At 31.1% G+C, this 19,075-nt stretch overlaps 2 protein-coding genes and 1 pseudogene across 3 annotated transcripts; 2 read left to right on the top strand and 1 right to left on the bottom strand.

The window, feature by feature from the left end:
- Positions 1 to 5,873: 5,873 nt before the first annotated feature.
- On the top strand, positions 5,874 to 9,291 carry LOC146938083 (uncharacterized; annotated as a pseudogene). Its single transcript, XR_015031116.1, has 2 exons — positions 5,874 to 8,012; positions 8,984 to 9,291. The product of XR_015031116.1 is annotated as an uncharacterized LOC146938083 (transcript).
- A 4,465-nt stretch (positions 9,292 to 13,756) lies between these two features.
- Positions 13,757 to 14,083, bottom strand: LOC146938082 (uncharacterized). The gene has a single exon (XM_085749581.1). The coding sequence runs from the start codon at positions 14,081 to 14,083 to the stop codon at positions 13,757 to 13,759; it is 327 nt and encodes a 108-aa protein (XP_085605707.1).
- A 531-nt stretch (positions 14,084 to 14,614) lies between these two features.
- On the top strand, positions 14,615 to 16,714 carry LOC146938081 (uncharacterized). Its single transcript, XM_085749580.1, has one exon. It carries the CDS (start codon positions 14,615 to 14,617, stop codon positions 16,712 to 16,714), a length of 2,100 nt encoding a protein of 699 aa, XP_085605706.1.
- The last annotated feature ends 2,361 nt before the right edge of the window (positions 16,715 to 19,075 follow it).

Raw genomic sequence — 19,075 nt, 5'->3', positions numbered from 1 at the left:
ATATATTATGTATTTATCTTACCAACTGAGCTAAACCTACGGAAACAAAGATACAACACAAAGTAAAAAAATTTAGGGTCATGTTAACTTGTGCCTTTAAGACACATTTAAAACTTTATTTTATTGTAAAAATTAGTACCCACACACATTCCTCTTTTCTTTCAATTGTCACGTGATTCACTTTTACAGATTCCTCTTTCCTTCTCTTCTTGCTTCTTCCAAAACACTCATTTCATTTATAATTTTTTTTTATCTCTCTTCCCTTAACACAACAAACCAGAAGCGCTCTCTTCTCTCTCCCACGTCTTAAACTTTCGGCCCATTAATACCACTTTCATTGCTTCCTTGTAAATTTTTACCACATCTGACACCATCACTCAGTACAAACCCCAATTGTTTCAAGATGTTTTAGTGTTTTGACCAGATTTTTCATTGATTCTGCTAACTGATATACATGAACAACAAAAACAACATAAGAGACATTAAAAGATAAGTATCAGATCTGAGCAATTTCTTCTCAACTTTATACATGCAACAACAAATATCTGCAATTTCTTCTCAACTTTATACTTTCTTCAACTATATACGTATCAGATCTGGTTTGGATTCGAGATTTTTTTTATGTTTCACAAATATCTGAAACTGTAGATCTATCATTTATTTTTTGAAATGTTTAAATTTCTCCCAATATTTTAGTTAATCTACAATCTCAGATATGTTTGATGGATTCTTCTCTCATCTGTTTATTCGTTTGTGTTGTTAGTAAAATTACATTGTTGATAATTTTAGCCATTTTTTTTCATTAATCCACATAGTTTTGTTTTTCTATCGATGCATCTTTCTGATTTTATTTTAAGTTGTATGAGATGTTGTATATGGTTTGAAAAGTCATTCGTTTATTCAGTTCTGAAAAGTATTAATTTCTTTAAATATCAATGTAATATTTTTATTCTAAAAACAATGAATATATAATATTTTTATTTTCAAGCAAAAATTAATTTATTTAAATAACAAAGTAATTTTTTTCACCAAAAAAAAAGGTAATATTTTTTCATTCTAAAAACAATGAATATATAATAATTTTATTTACAAGCAGAAAATAATTTATTTTGTTATAGTAAACATATGAGCCAGACATTTAATATATAATGCTAACTAAATATAGTGTTCCTCATCTACCAAATTTTTTATTTTTATTTTTTTAGGAAGTCTTCTAAAAAAACTAAGTGTCCTTTGTGCACTGAATACAAAACTGTGTATATACATACATCACAACTAAACTTCTTTCTCCCTAAAAAAAAAACTAAACTTCTTTCTTATGTATTTATTTTCTTCTTAACAATATATAATCACTCAAAAGAATATACTAATCAAACTCTCCTGGCTTTTCTTCATCTTGTATTGAAGCATGTCTTTTTGGTAGATTGTTGAAGTGAAAAGAACATCATTCATCTTTTCCTGCAAAATATAATATTTTTCAATTATATTAGCAACATACTTTTTTGCAAAAAATTGTAGTTGAAGAATGAACAACTTGTTTTTATAGGACTCTAGCTACTTGTTTAGTTGAAGAATGAACAACTTTCAAGTTTTCTGCAAAATAAATCAATGAAATGTTAGAAAACACTTTTGATCAAAATAGAGTTGTGTAAGGAAAAGGAAAGTAACATAGTTGATAGCTGAGAATGAGATGAATTTCATACACTTACCATTACCAATATATTTTTTCTTGGAGAGTTATCTCATAGTTTTTACTCATGTATTCCTACGGAAAATAAACAAAATCTGAAGAAATAAATAAAGTTAGTAACACTACCATTACCATTTATTTGAAGATAGAATGTCACCGTAGATCTTTTGTAACCTGTTAAATCTGCAAAAAGAAATATGCAGGAAAAGTGATGTTAGCATATATGAGTTTTGAACAATAAAAATGAATTATGTTCTAGTAAAGAAATATGCAGGAAAGAAATGAATGAGAAAGAGCATAGTTGAGACTTTTGAAAATGAGTTAATGATAAAAGGCTAAAATATGGTTTTGATCCCTGCAAAATAGGCCAGTTTTGGTTTTAGTCCCTGCAAATTTTTTTTATAGTTTTTGGTCCCTGCAAAAATAAGTCAGTTTTGGTTTTAGTCCCTGCATAATTTTTTTATAGCTTTTGGTCCTTGCAAAAATAGGTCAGTTTTGGTTTTAGTCTCTGCAATTTTTTTTTTATAGTTTTTGGTCCCTGCAAAATTATGCTAGTTTTGCTTTTAGTCCCTGCAAATCTTTTATAATTTTTTTTATAAATTAAAAAATTCTGGAAAATTGAAAAATTAATAAAAAAATTATGGAAAAATTAAAAATTATTAAAAAATTGAAAAAAATATTAAAAAAATTCTGAAAAATCGAAAAATTAATAAAAAAATTTAAAAATTCTGGAAAAACTAAAAATTAATAAAAAATTGAAAATAAATATTAAAAAATTCTGGAAAAATGAAAAATCAATAAAAAATCTGAAAAAAATAATAAAAAATTGAAAAAAATATAAAAAAATTCTGGAAAATTGAAAAATTAATAAAAATGAAAAAAAAGGAAAAAATTAAAAAAATCTGGAAAAAATAAAAAAGATTAAAAAATTCTGGAAAAAATAAAATTTCAAAAATTTTCTAAAAATATTAAAATTCTGGAAAAATGAAATTTTCGAAATTTTAAATTTTAATGAAAGTCTGGAAAATAAATTTTAATGAAATTTTAAATTTTCGAAAATAAAAGTGAAATTCTTGAAAAATGAAATTTTAATGAAAAATTTTCGAAATTTTCATTAGTATTTTTTCCGGGAATTTTTGTGTATTTATAAAGCGGGAACTTTTGGGTATTTATAAACCGAGAATAAGGGAAAAATACACTGAAAAAACCTAAGCTCGACATATATACTAATCAGAATATTTTTTATTTTCCAGAATTTTTTCATTATTTTTCATTTAAATAGATTATTTTATTTTTTTAATCATTTTTTATTTTTATTAATTTTTCCAGATTTTTTTAATTTTTTCCGTTTTTTTCAATATTTTTCATTTTTATTAATTTTTCAATTTTCCAGAATTTTTTATTATTTTTTTTTCAATTTTTTTATTGATTTTTCATTTTTCCAGAATTTTTTAATATTTTTTTATTAATTTTTAATTTTTTTCAGATTTTTTTTAAATTTTTTTATTTATTTTTCGATTTTCCAAAATTTTTTAATATTTTTTTCAATTTTTTATTAATTTTTAATTTTTCCAGAATTTTTTTAATTTTTTTATTAATTTTTCAATTTTCCATAATTTTTTAATTTATAAAAAAAATTATAAAAGATTTGCAGGGACTAAAAGCAAATCTGGCATAATTTTGTAGGGATCAAAAACTATAAAAAAAAATTGCAGGGACTAAAACCAAAACTGACCTATTTTTGCAGGGACCAAAAGCTATAAATTTTTTTTTGCAGGGACTAAAACCAAAACTGACCTATTTTTGCAGGGACCAAAAGCTATAAAATTTTTTTGCAGGGACTAAAACCAAAACTGGCCTATTTTGCAGGGATCAAAACCATATTTTAGCCATGATAAAATGTTATAGAAAGATGAAATTATAAAGAAAAAGAAGAGAGGGAAATTTTTAGTAAGTGAAGTTTGAATTTGAAATTCAGATTCAAACCTTCAAAAGTTATAAATTGAATTAGGTAGAAGAGGGAAAGTTGAATTTAGTTTCGAAATACCCAAAATAGCCTTAGAAAGTTGTTTTGCTTTAATAATGTTAGTGTTTGTGATAGGGGTATTGTTAGTCCAAATTGACAAAAGAATTGTGAGGCATTCTTGGAACTTGAATTACCAATTTTAACCTTAGTAAGTTGTAAAAATGTGAAGTAAAAAAAGTTAGAGAAAAGGACAGTTAAATAATTTTGGTAGGCATTTGTTTTCTCATATAGATAATAGATTGATACTAGCAATAAATATTAACATATACTCTAACAATTGATACTAGCAATATATATCTAGTAATTTAGAAATGAGACTAAACACATTGTTTCAAATAAATTCTAAATTTAGGACAACAATAGGTGGTCCATTAACATTCAAGGGTGTTTTGTCTTCTATGAGATAATTACTATATTAAGTAAAATCGAACGTGTATTTTTCAAATTTATCTAAAAAAAAAGTAGACTTCACAGATAAAATGTATAGAAAACTTACATCTTCGATGCAAATTTTGATGCACACTACCACCGTACTTACCAAATTGGTTACAATACAATACAATGGTCAAACGTAGTATAACCCATTCTGGGTCAAATATTCTCTTCAATGTGGTGAAAAACACGTGGAAATAACCTCATTCAATCTCACCTATCAACCCAAATTGAGTTGGATGCAACTTCAATTTTAATACACTTACTATCATTTATAAATTATTTTTCTTTTTGATTTTTTTTAATGTTCCATCAACGTAACGGACACTAAATATTAGGTACCTCTTTAACCTGAGATTCCAATCTTATTTCACCATACCGTGAGAGTGTAATCTATTGTCTTCGATCAATCTCTAACTTTTCTAAATTATAGCAACTAACTTTTTTAACTCTCAACCTAATTAACTCATCCAACAAAATCCAAATAATGTTCACTCCACAATTAAAAGGAAAATTGATGATGAATGCAATCAGTTGTGTAGTAATCAAGCAACAAGGTTATGCATAGTTTCTCCCGGCATTCAATTATTCCCAACGTGAATCCAAACAAGCAAGTACTCATATCCTTATATACAATGTGTGTTGACTAATTACTTATATGAATTAAGAAAAGACAAATTCTACCGTACACCCAACATATTTGAGTGTAATGGTACACTAAACCCTTAAATTTAAAGTTAAATGAGTTGTTTTTTGAAAAAAAAATATTATTTTTTATCATTTATAATTATAATGGTTAAATCTTATTCACCAAAAGCGTCAACGAAATAAAATTAATTTCTTAAAATTTTTTATCGCTCATAATAGAGAACTTTTATTATTTTATACGATAATATGTAAAAAAATTACTATGATTCTTATAAACAATGAATGATGTGTTTTTCTTATGAAATCATATTTTCTAAAATATAAATGCTGACAAATAACTATTTATTTCATAAAATTAATCGTTAATTTATAGATTTAGGAAACAAGAGTACCGGTACACCTCAATTTATGAGTGTAGCATAGGAGTTCCCGAAGAAAATTATGTAGTATAATATATTTTTTTTTTGAGAGGTGTAGTATAATATATTTATAAACAATGTGTGTTGACTTTTTAATATTGTCCCTCAATTAGAGTTTTTAGATAAACAATAAAATCAAAACAGTAATATGTTAACAAGAATTATTTTATAAAAAGATAATCAATATACATCTAGTAATTGTTTGGTTAAAATCTAGTAATTCAGTAACAATTTTTTTTAAAAATAAAGTATATATTTAGGATAAAAACAGTGTGGTCCCTTCACATACAAGGTGATTTGTCTTGTATGAGAAAATTACTACATTCAGCAAAATTCAACATTTACTTTTTTGTCTATGCAATGCAACAAGGTAAGACTACTCTTGTGAAAGTTGAAAAAGCAATTAATGTCTGAAAATATAAAAATAACCTTTTAATATATGTTGAGAAATTGGAAAAAGGTAATTTGGGTTTTGAACAGAAACATACCATTAATATGAAAGAATGGTTTTTGTAAAGTAAAGTTTATCCAAAACATGCTACGATTACAATTTTCCTAGCTAGCTATAGCTGCTACAGTACAGTGCCATTTTGTATTCAACTTTCAACCCATTTTGCTAAAACATTTTCATTCACAATCTCAAAGCCATGGTGAAGAAGAATATGAAGACACCAACATTGGAAGAAGATGCTATTATAGAGGTGAAACAAGATTTCATGGTTTCACCTTCTTCTCAAACTCAATCAACTCTCAGAACTGCTTATTTTCTTAAACCCATTTCAAACTCCATTCATCCACTTAATCTTAACCCATCTTCTTCTTGTTCTGTTTATGATTCAAAGGAACTTCCTTTCAATATCCGTTTCAATGGTTGGCGTTACCCACACACACAATGGGTTTATTGGGTTAATCAACTTCAACCCAAATATGAATCAGTTTGGAAGAAAGCTGAAATCTTTGATGCTATTATGAGTACTAAATGCCGCATAATGAAAGATCCAACCTTGGTTTATGGGGTTGTTCACAAATGGTGTTGTGAGACCAATACATTTGTGTTTCATTTGGTGAAGCAACAATCACTTTGGAGGATGTTGCGGTTTTGGGAAGTTACTCTCTCTCTGGTGATCCTGTTTTCAAACCACTTGAAGATCAAGATATGAGAGAGGTGGAACAGAAGCTCATCAAGATTGAAACACAGGAGAGGATTATCAAAACCATGCCACATTCCACAACAGCATGGATGGATGTTTTCATTGACAAAGGTAGTGAAATTGAGCATGAAGCATTTCTTGCTACTTGGTTGTCCATTTTTGTTTTCCCTCATAAATACTCTTTGGTCAAAAGTTCTTTGTTTCCTATTGCTATTCGTCTTGCTAGAGGTAATACAATTGCTTTGGCACCTGCTGTTTTGGCTAGCTTATATAACGATTTGAGTTTGTTTAAGAAACAAATTGTTGATTTCAAAAAATGTCCCTTGGTGTTGCATGTTAATGTAGAATCACCCTTTTACTTGGTTCAAGTTTGGGTTTGGGAAAGGTTCAAAAATTTGCAGCCACAACCCAAGTTGATCAATAATGAAGACCATGTATTGTTGAGGTGGCATAAGGTTAAGCCCTTGAAAATTGACAATGTGAGGTTGGCATTAGATTCAGCTATAGATGATTTTATTTGGCGCCCTTATGTTGTCAGATATTCTGATAAGTGGGGAATGTTTTATCCAATTGATGAAATGTTTGTACCATTTAAGAAGGATTTGGATAAAGAAATGTTGTCATTTGTTACATGCTTGAGAGTTTCTGAGCTTGTTGGGTTTGAGTCTATAGAGCAATATCTACCACATAGAGTTGCTATGCAATTTGGATTTGATCAAGATGTTCCTGGTTATGTGTCCAGACTCAATAAGACTCAAGCCATTGCCTGGCAAAATTACACCAGACCCTTATCTGATACAAGATTATATTTTCCATCTAGATTTTTTAAGGCTGGTGTTACCACTTGTTATGCAAAGTGGTGGAAAAAATCAGTATTGGGTCCTCAATTTTTTGTTATGAATGATGTGCCCCCTAACAGGATTGCAAGTTCATCAAAACATAGACCTCATGCTGAGATTCCTAAACTTGTTGCCTGTGGCACTGTTACTTCTGGAAAATCTAGTGATGATGGTTCAAAAACTAGCAAGGGTGATAATATTGTTGATGTTGATGTTCCTTCTGATTTTGGTCCTAAACATGTTGGCTTCACTATTACAATTGGAAATTCTTCTGATCATGGTTCAAAAACTAGCCAGGGTGATATTGTTGATGTTCCATCTGTTCAAGATGGTATGAAAGCTTGGGGAAATATTGATGCTGGCGGGGGAAATATTGTTGATGATGCTGATGGAGAAGATATTGTTCATGATGAAGTTGATGTTCTATCTGTTCAAGATGTTATGAAATCTGGGGGAAATATTGATGATGATATTCCTTCTGTTCAAGATGGTATGAAAATTGGGGGAAATATTGATGTTGACGGAGGAAATATTGTTGCTGATGCGGTCCCTTCTGGTTCAATTCCTGAACATTTGAAATCTATGTCCTTTGAAAATTCTATTGAAGATGGTTTGATTGGTGAGAAAGATGTTGATTCTGATGCTCCAAGTTTACCTCCAAAAGATAATACTCTGACTCCTTTGTTATCTGTTGAGGATGGTGAGCATGTATTGGAAGATGGGAATGAGAGCAATGATTCAAGGCTGTCAAGAGACATAATCGGCCAGTCTGAGACTCAAAGAGAAAGCTACAGCTATTTATCTGAGGTAAGCATAGCTGATCTTGAAAAAAGAATTAGCCGACTTGAGAGAGTGCAAAGAAAACAAAAGAGAAAAAGGTTAGGCCTCATTTGAAAACATTATTGTCTCGTCAAACTAAAACCTTACTGCTTATTTACATATGTCACATATCTCTTGACTATCCTCGAACCCATAATGAAGAGAGTCAGAAAGTCACACTTGATTGATAACAAGTTACATATATAAAGATTTGCAAGCTAAGAAAGATAACCTGCATTAATCTATTTTGTATTTCTCTTTTCATGCCCTCTGATTTACAAGAATCATATGAGTAATTATTTGAAAATTGGATGATATATTTATGCAGCACCTAAATTAAGTATTTACATATTTTTCCATTTTCTATTTATTGTATACTTGTCTTTATTATTTTTACCTTTCCATCCATTATACTCAAGGCATGCTTACATGGTCGCAGACAAGATAAATATGTGGATCTTTTTACTTTTATATGATTTTTTACTGTACATTGGTTGTGCATGATGTAAAGGTTGCTTTGTTGCTTGCCTTTCTTGCTATGTCCTCCTATCTTACATCTCATCTTTTTCTTCAATTCTGAATCTTCTCTGTTATTGATTTTGAAAATACATTTCTCATTGTAATATCAAATTTCATTATTTATCCTTCTATGCATGTTCATTCCTCTTCTTTTCACTTTAAGCAAATCTTATGTTTGTCCTGATACTAATACACAACCTTGGTGTCTATCCTTCTGAGAGATTTATATGTCAGGTGGATGTTAATTCTATGGTATAATTATTTACTTAGCATCCATTATGAAGTATCAAGTTTGGCAAAATACTATATATCAATCATTTAAAAGTAGTGGGGACAATTTAATTTTGACATTTATACTTTTGATTTTTTCTATTCTCAAGTGTTGACAACACTTCTAAGGTGATTTTATTGGTTACTAATTTTAAAATGTATTCGAGCAGACGAAAGAATCATGTATAAGCATGACTGTTCTTTTTTGGGGCATGGCTTGAATCAAATGGAAGACTATTGTATATGCAACTTACGAGTGTGAAGGGTCATGTAACTGCTAGGGGCATACCATATAATCATGAAGGTCAACTTAAGCTGCATTGTGCTATGGTAAATGTATTTTGATATATCTCAATGGTGACTGATGTATGTAATGAAATTCGTAACTCAAAACTACTAGGGGGTTTCTTTTGAAGAACATATCACATTCCATAACAATTAATAACTTAAATATTGAGTGGCATATACCGATTGCATCAATTTATATTTTCCATTCATTGAGAGAACTATATATATTTGATCATTATTTATATTCTTTTTACAAAGCCCCGATTAAAATTGTAAATTAGCAAATTAAAATCCAATGTAATTTTCTGTGGGGTGGAAGATTGGTGGAGAAAAATATGTGTTTGGTAGGATGGGACCAGGTGTCTTCCTAAAGACAAAGGAGGGGTTGGGAGTTAAAAATTCTAGCTGTTTAATAATGTGTGTTGGTTATCTTTAGTAGTATTGGCATGACTAGCACATTTTGCTATGCTTTCACACACATGAAAATAGGAAATTTGGTGTGAAAACATTGTTAATGTGATATATAAGAATATATAATGAGATGCAAGAAAAAAGATCATGAACTGAATATATTCTTGGCAATTTTGGAATTAATGCCACTCTCCATGTATCAACACTTGAAGAAAAGCATAAATCTTTTCTGATTTATTCATGATGAGTAATTCATGAAGCTTTCATTTTTATAGTATATCTAAAATAACAAAACCTGATTCAACCTTAAAAGAAACAAGCAATGGCAGAAGAAGAAACAAGTGTAAGACACTGTATCATAAGAAATTCCAAGGCTTCATGCTAAACTTTCTATTGTTCTATTTATGGACAAACAGTTTGGTCTCTCTACGTGTACCTCACTATCATAATAGTCCTTGACTTAGCCAAAATGACAAAATAATCTCTCATTTTGCATTTTGTTAGTCATAGTAGTTTTCAACGTTAAATTAAAATGTAAACTGATGATTTGTCAGCTGATATGGCAAGAGAAGAGGCTAGTAGGCATGGTGTACCAGAGACCAAATGAAAGTTCCAAACCCAACACTCAACACAATAACCGCTATTTGCTCAATTTCATTCCCATGATTCAGCTTAGCAACAATGGCTGATTATCTCTCTTCCTTCACCAAGGCCAATGTTTTTCTTTCTCTTTATGTTCTTTCTTGTTACCTTTGGTGAAAGATTCTATTTTTTTATTTTGTTTTTTCACTGAGTTTTGATACGAAGATCTTTGGAAGCTTATTCAAAGAAAGGGAGATGTAAAGGGAAAAGGGAGAAAGAACATTATGAATTTATTATTTTTGTGTGTTTTATAATGTTTTTCTTAAATTAATTTTAAAAAATAATCCAAATGGACATAAAAAAATCCAACAAATCATTGAAATATAAGAGTCAGCAAGACACATCATTAGTCTCTATGCCACGTCATACATCCTTGTCAGTCAAAACAATGGACATATTACCTTTCTCTTCTATATGATCGTTTCATTTCCCGTAAATCATCTCAACTATTTGCTGTGGGTTATGTGGTGTCTTAGAATTGAAGAAGATGATAGTGCAGAAGTTGTATATTGGATTAAGCTGCTGGCATGACAGTGATTTTTTAGCTAGTGAGTGTAAACCTTATGGAGTGCTATCTAAAAAATGCAGGTGATCATATATATGCTAGGAAAATGCAATGGAAGCTGCGCCGCAGTCTTGAAATCGTTTATTAATCAACTTGAATAGTTGTATGTAGTGTGTCTATATAGTAAAGAACCATACATACATGTCTTCTTTTACTAATTAACTGCTGCCTTAAAGTTAAACTAGTGTTCTTCAGACTGTGAACTATAAAAGAACCAGTACTTGCGACCATACCTCATGTAATAACATTATTTATTGTAGCTCCTGGTCTCCACTAGTTTAGTCCTTCTGTCATAAAATAGCTATTTACAAAGGTTGTGATCACACTTTTTCTATGATGGAGTGTGGGTTGAAACCTGCAATATCACTCTTCTTCACACTTAGTGAGTGTAAGTTTCACAGTTAAACTCTTTGAAACAAAAACAAAAAAAACTAAATTTTTTTGTAGGTAGTTGCTAAATTTAAATTAGTAAGGGAGATGTTCTAGGTACACAAATTTAATCATTTTCCCTCCAATTCATTTAGTGTTAATTTGGATTATATTCTTACAAGATCAAATGCTTAAGTTACAATATATGCATCAGTATACACCAACTTTTCAAACAAGAAAATTGTACACAAATAATATTTGTGTTACAAACTCAAATTTGCTGGGTATAAATAGGTTGGATTAACACATGTTCAATCCTATCATATCATAATTCATCAAATTGTATGAAAATAAATGCGGAAAATAAAAGATAAAGGAAGAGAAAACACCAATTATATAGGTTCCCCCAACCGTCCCCGGGGTACGTCCTCTCTTCGTAGAAAAATATACGGCCCTCCACTCTGATTGAATGTTTGCACACAAGTGCTACAAAGTTTGATTACAAGTAATTAACAACTCTTTAAGCCTAAAGATCACCAAGACCCTAAACCATTTTTAGAAATATCACCTTCAACTTGATCCGAGCTCGAAATCCACGAACTCACCACGTCAATCCTTCGAATCTCATATCTCAAGTGATCCTTCAAAAATCTTCGTCAAGACTCATTATTTGTCTTGGATTCCTTCAATTTCCCTCGTAGTTTTTTTTTTGATGAGCTAAAAAACCCTAGCTTGTAGAGGAAAAAAGAAAGTTTTTTGTGTCCTTTGGAAATTTGAGAACCTAAGATTCCTTGAAAGATTCAAGTCATTACACACAACCTACATTTGCCCCTATAGATCTATATCCAAATTCTCACCAACTAGAAAGAAACGGCTTTCTTATGCTTTTGGAGAGAAACAGAGGAGAGAGAAAATTAATGAATGGATTAAGTGTAAATGGTCAAATAAGGTTATGTTTGTATTTATATGTGAAAGTGCATAGTATAAAAAATTGTTGTATTTTTTTGAAAAATACACTGTCTAAATAGATTCAAATATAGGCTGAATCGATTCAAATAACTAGATCGAAATATGGACAACGTTTGATGACTGAATTGATTTAGATGAAGATTGAATCGATTTGGATGAACTCCATGGAGACTAAATTGATTCAATGTTCCTTCAGTGCAAGAGTGAATTGGTTCAAAATGAATAAAGAACTCTCTGTTTTGTGTAATCTTCAGACAATCGATTGCGACTTTTGAGTCGATTCAAAATGATTCTAGAACTCCCTATTTTGTGTGATTTGATTCATATAATCAGTTAAGACAATTGAAACCATTCAAGTACAAAATATCCATTTCTAACAGAATTTAAAAAGCACATCACCTAAAAATGCAACAAGACATAAAAGACTTTATGTATGCTTAAAGATTTTATGCAGAGTGACTTATTAGAATCAATTATGTTTATTGTATATTCATTAGGCATTTAACATATTGTATATTCATTAGGCATTTATTAGAATAAATTATGTTTATTGTATATTCATTAGGCATTAAACACAACCCCACAAAACCGGCTTGTGAGGTGATGATTGCCCCCACTTATAAACACACTGTCAGGCCATCTCCTACCCGATGTGGGACTCTTAACATACCCCCTCACGACCAGCACTATTGGGCTTGGTTCGTGAACACAAATGGTGGGTGGCCCGATAACGGAAACCTGATAGCAGATGGCCCAATGGATCTTGAAGAGGCTCTGATACCATCTTAGAAATGGTGGTTGGGCCTAACACAACCCCACAAAACCGGCTTGTGAGGTGAGGATTGCCCCCACTTATAAACACACTGTCAGGCCATCTCCTACCCGATGTGGGACTCTTAACATGACTCACTCTGAGTGAGAATGAATCTAAACATAGAGGGAAAATATACAATATTCTAAAACTATATTCTTTTTTTAATAATATGCTCAAATTAGTAAATAAGAATTGTTCTTATTTTTATTTAAAAGATATAAAAAAAAAATTTAACGTATTGACAATTGACAAATACTCCCTCCGGTCTCAAATGTAAGAAACTTTTCACTTTTTAGATTCATTCAATAAATGATGTATATGGTCTATAATATAGACCACATACATCATTTATTGAATGAATCTAAAAAGTGAAAAGTTTCTTACATTTGAGACAGGAGGGAGTAGACATTTGTCTCATGTATGAATTGTATGTGTCATTAACATTTTAGTAAATTATTGAATTCTAAAAAATTATAGTGAGTGTATTATATTAGTTCTCATTTTTAGTTCGACAATATTAAGCAATTCTTTTTTTTTTTTTAAGAAATCAAAATGATATATATTACTAAACCAACGATGTTTCCCACCGCACAAGGTGTGCAACGCAGGAACACCGAGAAATATTTACATAGTTAAGGTGTCAAAATACAGCACCACCCGAAACAAAAATTACAAGAGAACACTCATACACAGAGTGGGATATCTCCACCACTCCTGAAAAGAATAAACAAAAGCCACCTGTTTGGATTTCAACCAAAGGAATGAATGGAGTTTAACTTTTTCAATGAGAATAATAGAAGAGGAAGCCGTATTTTTGAATACCCGGTTGTTCCTTTCCCTCCAAAGCACCCAAATAGTGGCAAACCAAATAATCCTAAAAAATACCTATGTAGAGACCGGCATACCCACCATTTTAGTGAACTGAATGAAATGATGTCGAAGCTCACCATCGTGCACAAAAGAAATGCCCAACCAACTCAAAACAAGAGCCCAAAGATCTACTGTCAACGTACACTGAAGGAATAAATGATTTGCTGATTCAGTACAATCACAACCAGCAACACACGACACTGCTGAGGAAGGGAGAACACCGCGACGCAGCAAGTTGTCTCTAGTTGGCAGGCGATTACGGAGAAGACGCCATACCAACAAAGACACCTTTGATGGAACCTTTCTGTGCCAAATGTCATCAACAAGAGACCTGTCCACCATATCGCCTGTAGTAGTGAAAAAACGGTATGCTCCCCGAACTGTGTAACCATGAATAGGGTCGAGATTCCACCGCCAGATGTCATGAACAGAATCCTGCAAAACAATGTTATTTAATAACAAATAGCTTATAATAATATAAATTCTTTAATCACAAACATTTGTCTCATATCAATTTTTTATATGTAACTAAAAAATAATATAAATTTTTATAATAAATTAAAATTAATAAATTATAGTTATTCTTATTTTTACGAAGAAAATCTTAAAAACACCACCTTTAACTAATTGATTAATTATAAACAAACATGTGTTTCAGGTATGAATTTTAATGTTTCAACGACTTCTTTAGCGACTAATTCAAAAAAAAAAATTAAAATATTAAGTATGAAAAATTATAATTAGTATGTTATAATTATTCTTTTTTTATAGTTAGTGTATTATTAATGTTCTCATCCTTGTTACTTTACTTAAAACCCATCACAGTTTCTTTGAAAGATTTGAGCTTTTTGAAGAATAGTTTCATTCTTACCAATGATGAATGAACAAGCATTGGAAGATACCATGCTGGAGGTGAAGGAAGATCTCATGCTTTCACCATCTGGTGAAAGTAAACCAACTCTCAGAATGACCCATTTTCTCAAACCCATTTCAAACTCCATTCATGAACCACCATTTGATTTTAACCCATTTTCTGAGCCAAAAGAGTACCCTTTGAAAATCCATTTCAGTGGGTGGCGCAACCCATATGAGAAATGGTTTAGGTGGGTTGATCAACTTAAACTCAAATATGAATCGGTTTGGAAAAAAGCTGGAATCTTTGATGCTATAATGACCACTAAGTGCTACATACCTAAAGATCAAAATTTGTTATTCAGGGTTGTTGAGAAATGGTGTTCTGAGACCAATACGTTTGTGTTTCGATTTGGTGAGGCAACAATCACTTTGGAAGATGTCATGGTTTTGGGGGGTTACCCTGTCATTGGTGATCCTATTTTCATCTCACTTGAAGATAAAGAAATGAGAGAGGTGGAAAACAAATTGATCCTTGCAAGACAACAACTTACTAATCGGAAATATCATCACGCGTACACATCAATGTGGATGGATATGTTCGTTGATAAAGGTAGTGAAATTGAACATGAAGCCTTCCTTGCTACTTGGTTGTCAATTTTTGTTTTTCCTCATAACAGAATGGTGAATAGTTCTTTGTTTCCAATTGTTGTTCATCTTGCTAGAGGAAATCCTATTGCTTTGGCGCCTACTGTTTTAGCTAGCTTATATAAGGATTTAAGTTTGTTTAAGAAAACTATTGTTGATTTGTCAAAACATCCTGTTGCTGGTGATATAATTCCCATGGAGGTTACTTTTCAATCACCCTTTTATTTGGTTCAAGTTTGGATTTGGGAGAGGTTCAAAAATTTGCAACCACAACCACAAACCATGCTGATCAACCATGGAGACCCTTATTTGTTTAGGTGGCATAAGGTTAAGGACTTGAAAACTGACAACGTAAGGTTGGCACTGGACTCAACTATTGATGATTTTCTTTGGCGTCCCTATGTTAGATATGCTGATAAGTGTGGACTGTTTTATCCGAAGGATGAAATTTGGGTACCATTTAAGAATGATTTGGTGGATCAACAAATGCTGTCATTTGTTATATGCTTGAGAGTTTCTGAGCTAGTTGGTATCGACTCTATTGAGCAATATCTTCCACATAGAGTTGCTATGCAATTTGGAATGGATCAAGATGTTCCAAGTTATGTGCCTAGGTTCAACGAGACTAAAGAGAATGCTTGGAGAAACTACTGCAGGCCCATCTATGATGAAAATTTGTATTTTCCACCAAGATTATTTGAGGCAGATGTTACCACGCGTTATGCAAACTGGTGGAAGCAATCAGTAGTGGGCTGTGACAATTTTGTGAAGAATATTATGCGGCATAAGAGAAGTGCAAGTTCAAGAAAACGTAGACCTTGTGTAGGAAATGCTAACAAAAGTAGTAATGATGATGGTGTTGCACCTGGATTTCCTCCCAATCTTGTTGACACTCTTATGTTTGGAAAATTTTGTGATGATGATTCAAAATGTAAAACTAGGAAGATTGATGATCTTTATACTGATGTTCCTTATGAAAATTCCGTTCATAATTGTTTGAAAGCTGGTGAAAATATTGATGCAAATGGGAGAAAAGAAGCAAGGATGATGCAAGGTGAAAACAAAAGCTATGCTATCAGAAACAAAGTCTCTTCGTCTAACAAAGTAACTGTTGCACAGTACAATCTTCTTGGTCACTCTGATATACCTGCCCAATCCGAAGACAGAGAAACGGTTGAAGAAAAGGAAATAAAAGAAACAGAAGATGAAGTTACGATGTTGTTAAAAGAGCAACATTCGAAGAATCAAGGGGAACTCGCATGTGTAATACGCCAACAGGAAGAGATCTTGCGGTTATTGGCTTTGAGGGAGAAGAGAGATGAAGAGTTGAGGCAACTCCTTACCAGTGTCCTAAGGAATCAAAAAGATCAATACTTGAAGAATCAAGAGGAACTCAGGCATGTAGCAAGACAACAGGAAGAGATCTTGCGATTATTGTCTTTGAGGGATGAAGAGTTGAGGCAAATCCTCTAGTGTTCTAAGGAATCAACAAACATCATCATCTTCTTTGAACTCTCTATCAAACTCATGATAGTGATGGATGATGTTTTCCTACCCTTAATTTTGTGGATAACAAGTGAAAGAAAAAGTAACACTGGTTTAGATGAGTTATCATATAATATGTTTTTATTATATTCTATGATTGTGTTATTTATCTTTAGTAATATTGGCATGACTACTACATATTTTGCTATGCTTTGCTTTTATTACACAGACATATATCAAGTGAAGCATAACTCTTTTCTGATTTCATGATGATGTGGAACATTTATTTCACATGTACAACCAAAACGAAAATGATCAAATACTAAAACTGTGAAACAAAAGTCACAATACACCTCCAATATATAGTCTATTTAAGGAAAATGGATGAAACCTCAAGAAGTTGTATGCTAAATCACTATGGATGTTGTTCAGTAATAGTGCCTTTGTTTTTTTTTTTTTTTCAACATGTGATATATAACAGCTTTCATTGGTAGTAATTTACTATCACAGATTCACAGTAGGTGAATAAATGTAAAGGGATTGAAGTTGAGGCTATTATGCAAATCATGACAATATTGAAGTCAGTGAATATATTGATTTTGAGATTGAAGTTAGAAAGATAGTACATGAACTGCTTTTATTATTAATAATCAGGTAGCTCTCTCAGAACAAAAAATGCATCTAGAGAAACAAGAGATACAGAATTATTCACAAATTGAGTAATACATAGTCAAAAGTCTAGCCACAAACATGAAATGAACGAAGAGACGCTACCTGTCAAAAAATCAGCTAAACAGAACAACTAGAAAGGTCCATCACCAACCTTCAAACTCCATGGCAGACAACACCCTTGTCACTTTCAAAAAATCTGATTAATAATACCTTAACATAATCTTAGTTAACAAGGGAAATGAATTTTGATGAACAGAGAAGGAGAAGGAAAATGAGTGAAACCTATATGATTATCTTATTCAATTCAACTCAAATGAGGCACAATACATTCTTACATAGTACCGGCTGTACTTTAGATTCTAACTAAGTACTAACTCCAAACAACATCCAACTGATTTGTAACTTCCTAGATAATTACAATTTCAGCAAACCAACCTCAAGTAGCTAGTTAGTTCGAATCTGCCTCGATAACTTGCAGCAGAAGCAACAGCTACTAACTAACTTCTGCACTACAAATTTACCACTAATACTAGAACATTAGTCAACATCAGTAAATCCAAATTATTCATAGATCAGCAGCACAAATTGGTATTAGAAACCACAGATGAAAGGAATGAAGATTCATCTCATAAGAAAAATAAGCTTTAGAGCTCAATCGAGAGAAAAATTCATTAGAAATCATATTGATTATTAATTGATGAACGTTAGTAAATAGTGTACATAATTGTCCTATTTATACAGCAAAATTGCACCAACTAATTGAATTCCTAACTCTTAACTAATTTATAACTAACCAATTGATACTAACAGAATTAACATACTCTAATAGGAAAAATAAATCAGCAGTAGTAGGTGCTGGCCACTCTCAAAAGCAGCACTCCCCAAACAACCTCAAAAAACAAGCACAACCAGAAGAGAAAACCAGTACACTAGACCATACGAGATGAATTAATGTGGTAGCTCATTCCCTTACAAGGTAGTCACAAACCTTTTATGGAATTTCAACATTGTAGTGTCTGTTATCATTGTAGTCAAAAGGATTATTGATTTGGAAATGAAGTGGTCATTTTTTAGTCAAAAAATAACATTATTATATACTCCCTCCGTTTCAAAATGAGTGTCGTTTTAGGTGTTTACATACATATTAAGAAATGCAATGATTAAAAGAAAGAGAATGATTATTTTACCAAATTATCTTTATTAACTATTGGTTAGTTTTAAAAGTAATACTTTGGAAGTAGTGTGCAGAGTATTAATTGGGGGGTACAATTGAAAAGAAAAAGTTATTATTGCATTGGAAACTGAAAGCGACATTCATTTTGAAACAATTTTTTTTGGCTAAAGCGACACTCATTTTGAAACGGAGGGAGTATTAGATACCACCATAGTTACAAAAATAGCATTATCTTCATACTTAAATATTAGATTCATTTAACTTATTCATGAAAGTCAAAAAGTTATTGTTTTTAATGAATTTTATTTTTATTTTTAACATCCTTAATCATTGCCTTAGGACATCGGTTAGTATATATATCTAGTAATTTAGAAATGAGATTAAACACATTCTTTCAAATAAATTTCAAATAAATTCTATATTCGTAAAAAAAATCTATATTTAGGACAACATTCAAGGGTGTTTTGTCTTATATGAAAAAATTACTACATTAAGTTTTCTAT

This window comes from Medicago sativa, chromosome 3 (assembly GCF_051527215.1).
Source record: "Medicago sativa cultivar Bolivia chromosome 3, Bolivia_mono, whole genome shotgun sequence".
NCBI classification, from domain to species: Eukaryota; Viridiplantae; Streptophyta; class Magnoliopsida; order Fabales; family Fabaceae; genus Medicago; species Medicago sativa.
Note: the sequence above shows the minus strand (reverse complement) of the source record. Positions and strands in the feature narration are given on the sequence as shown.

Bases quoted from the DNA above. Each gene is read 5' to 3' on its own strand.
- LOC146938082 (XM_085749581.1), bottom strand. From the start codon at position 14,083: ATGGTGGACAGGTCTCTTGTTGATGACATTTGGCACAGAAAGGTTCCA.
- LOC146938081 (XM_085749580.1), top strand. From the start codon at position 14,615: ATGATGAATGAACAAGCATTGGAAGATACCATGCTGGAGGTGAAGGAA.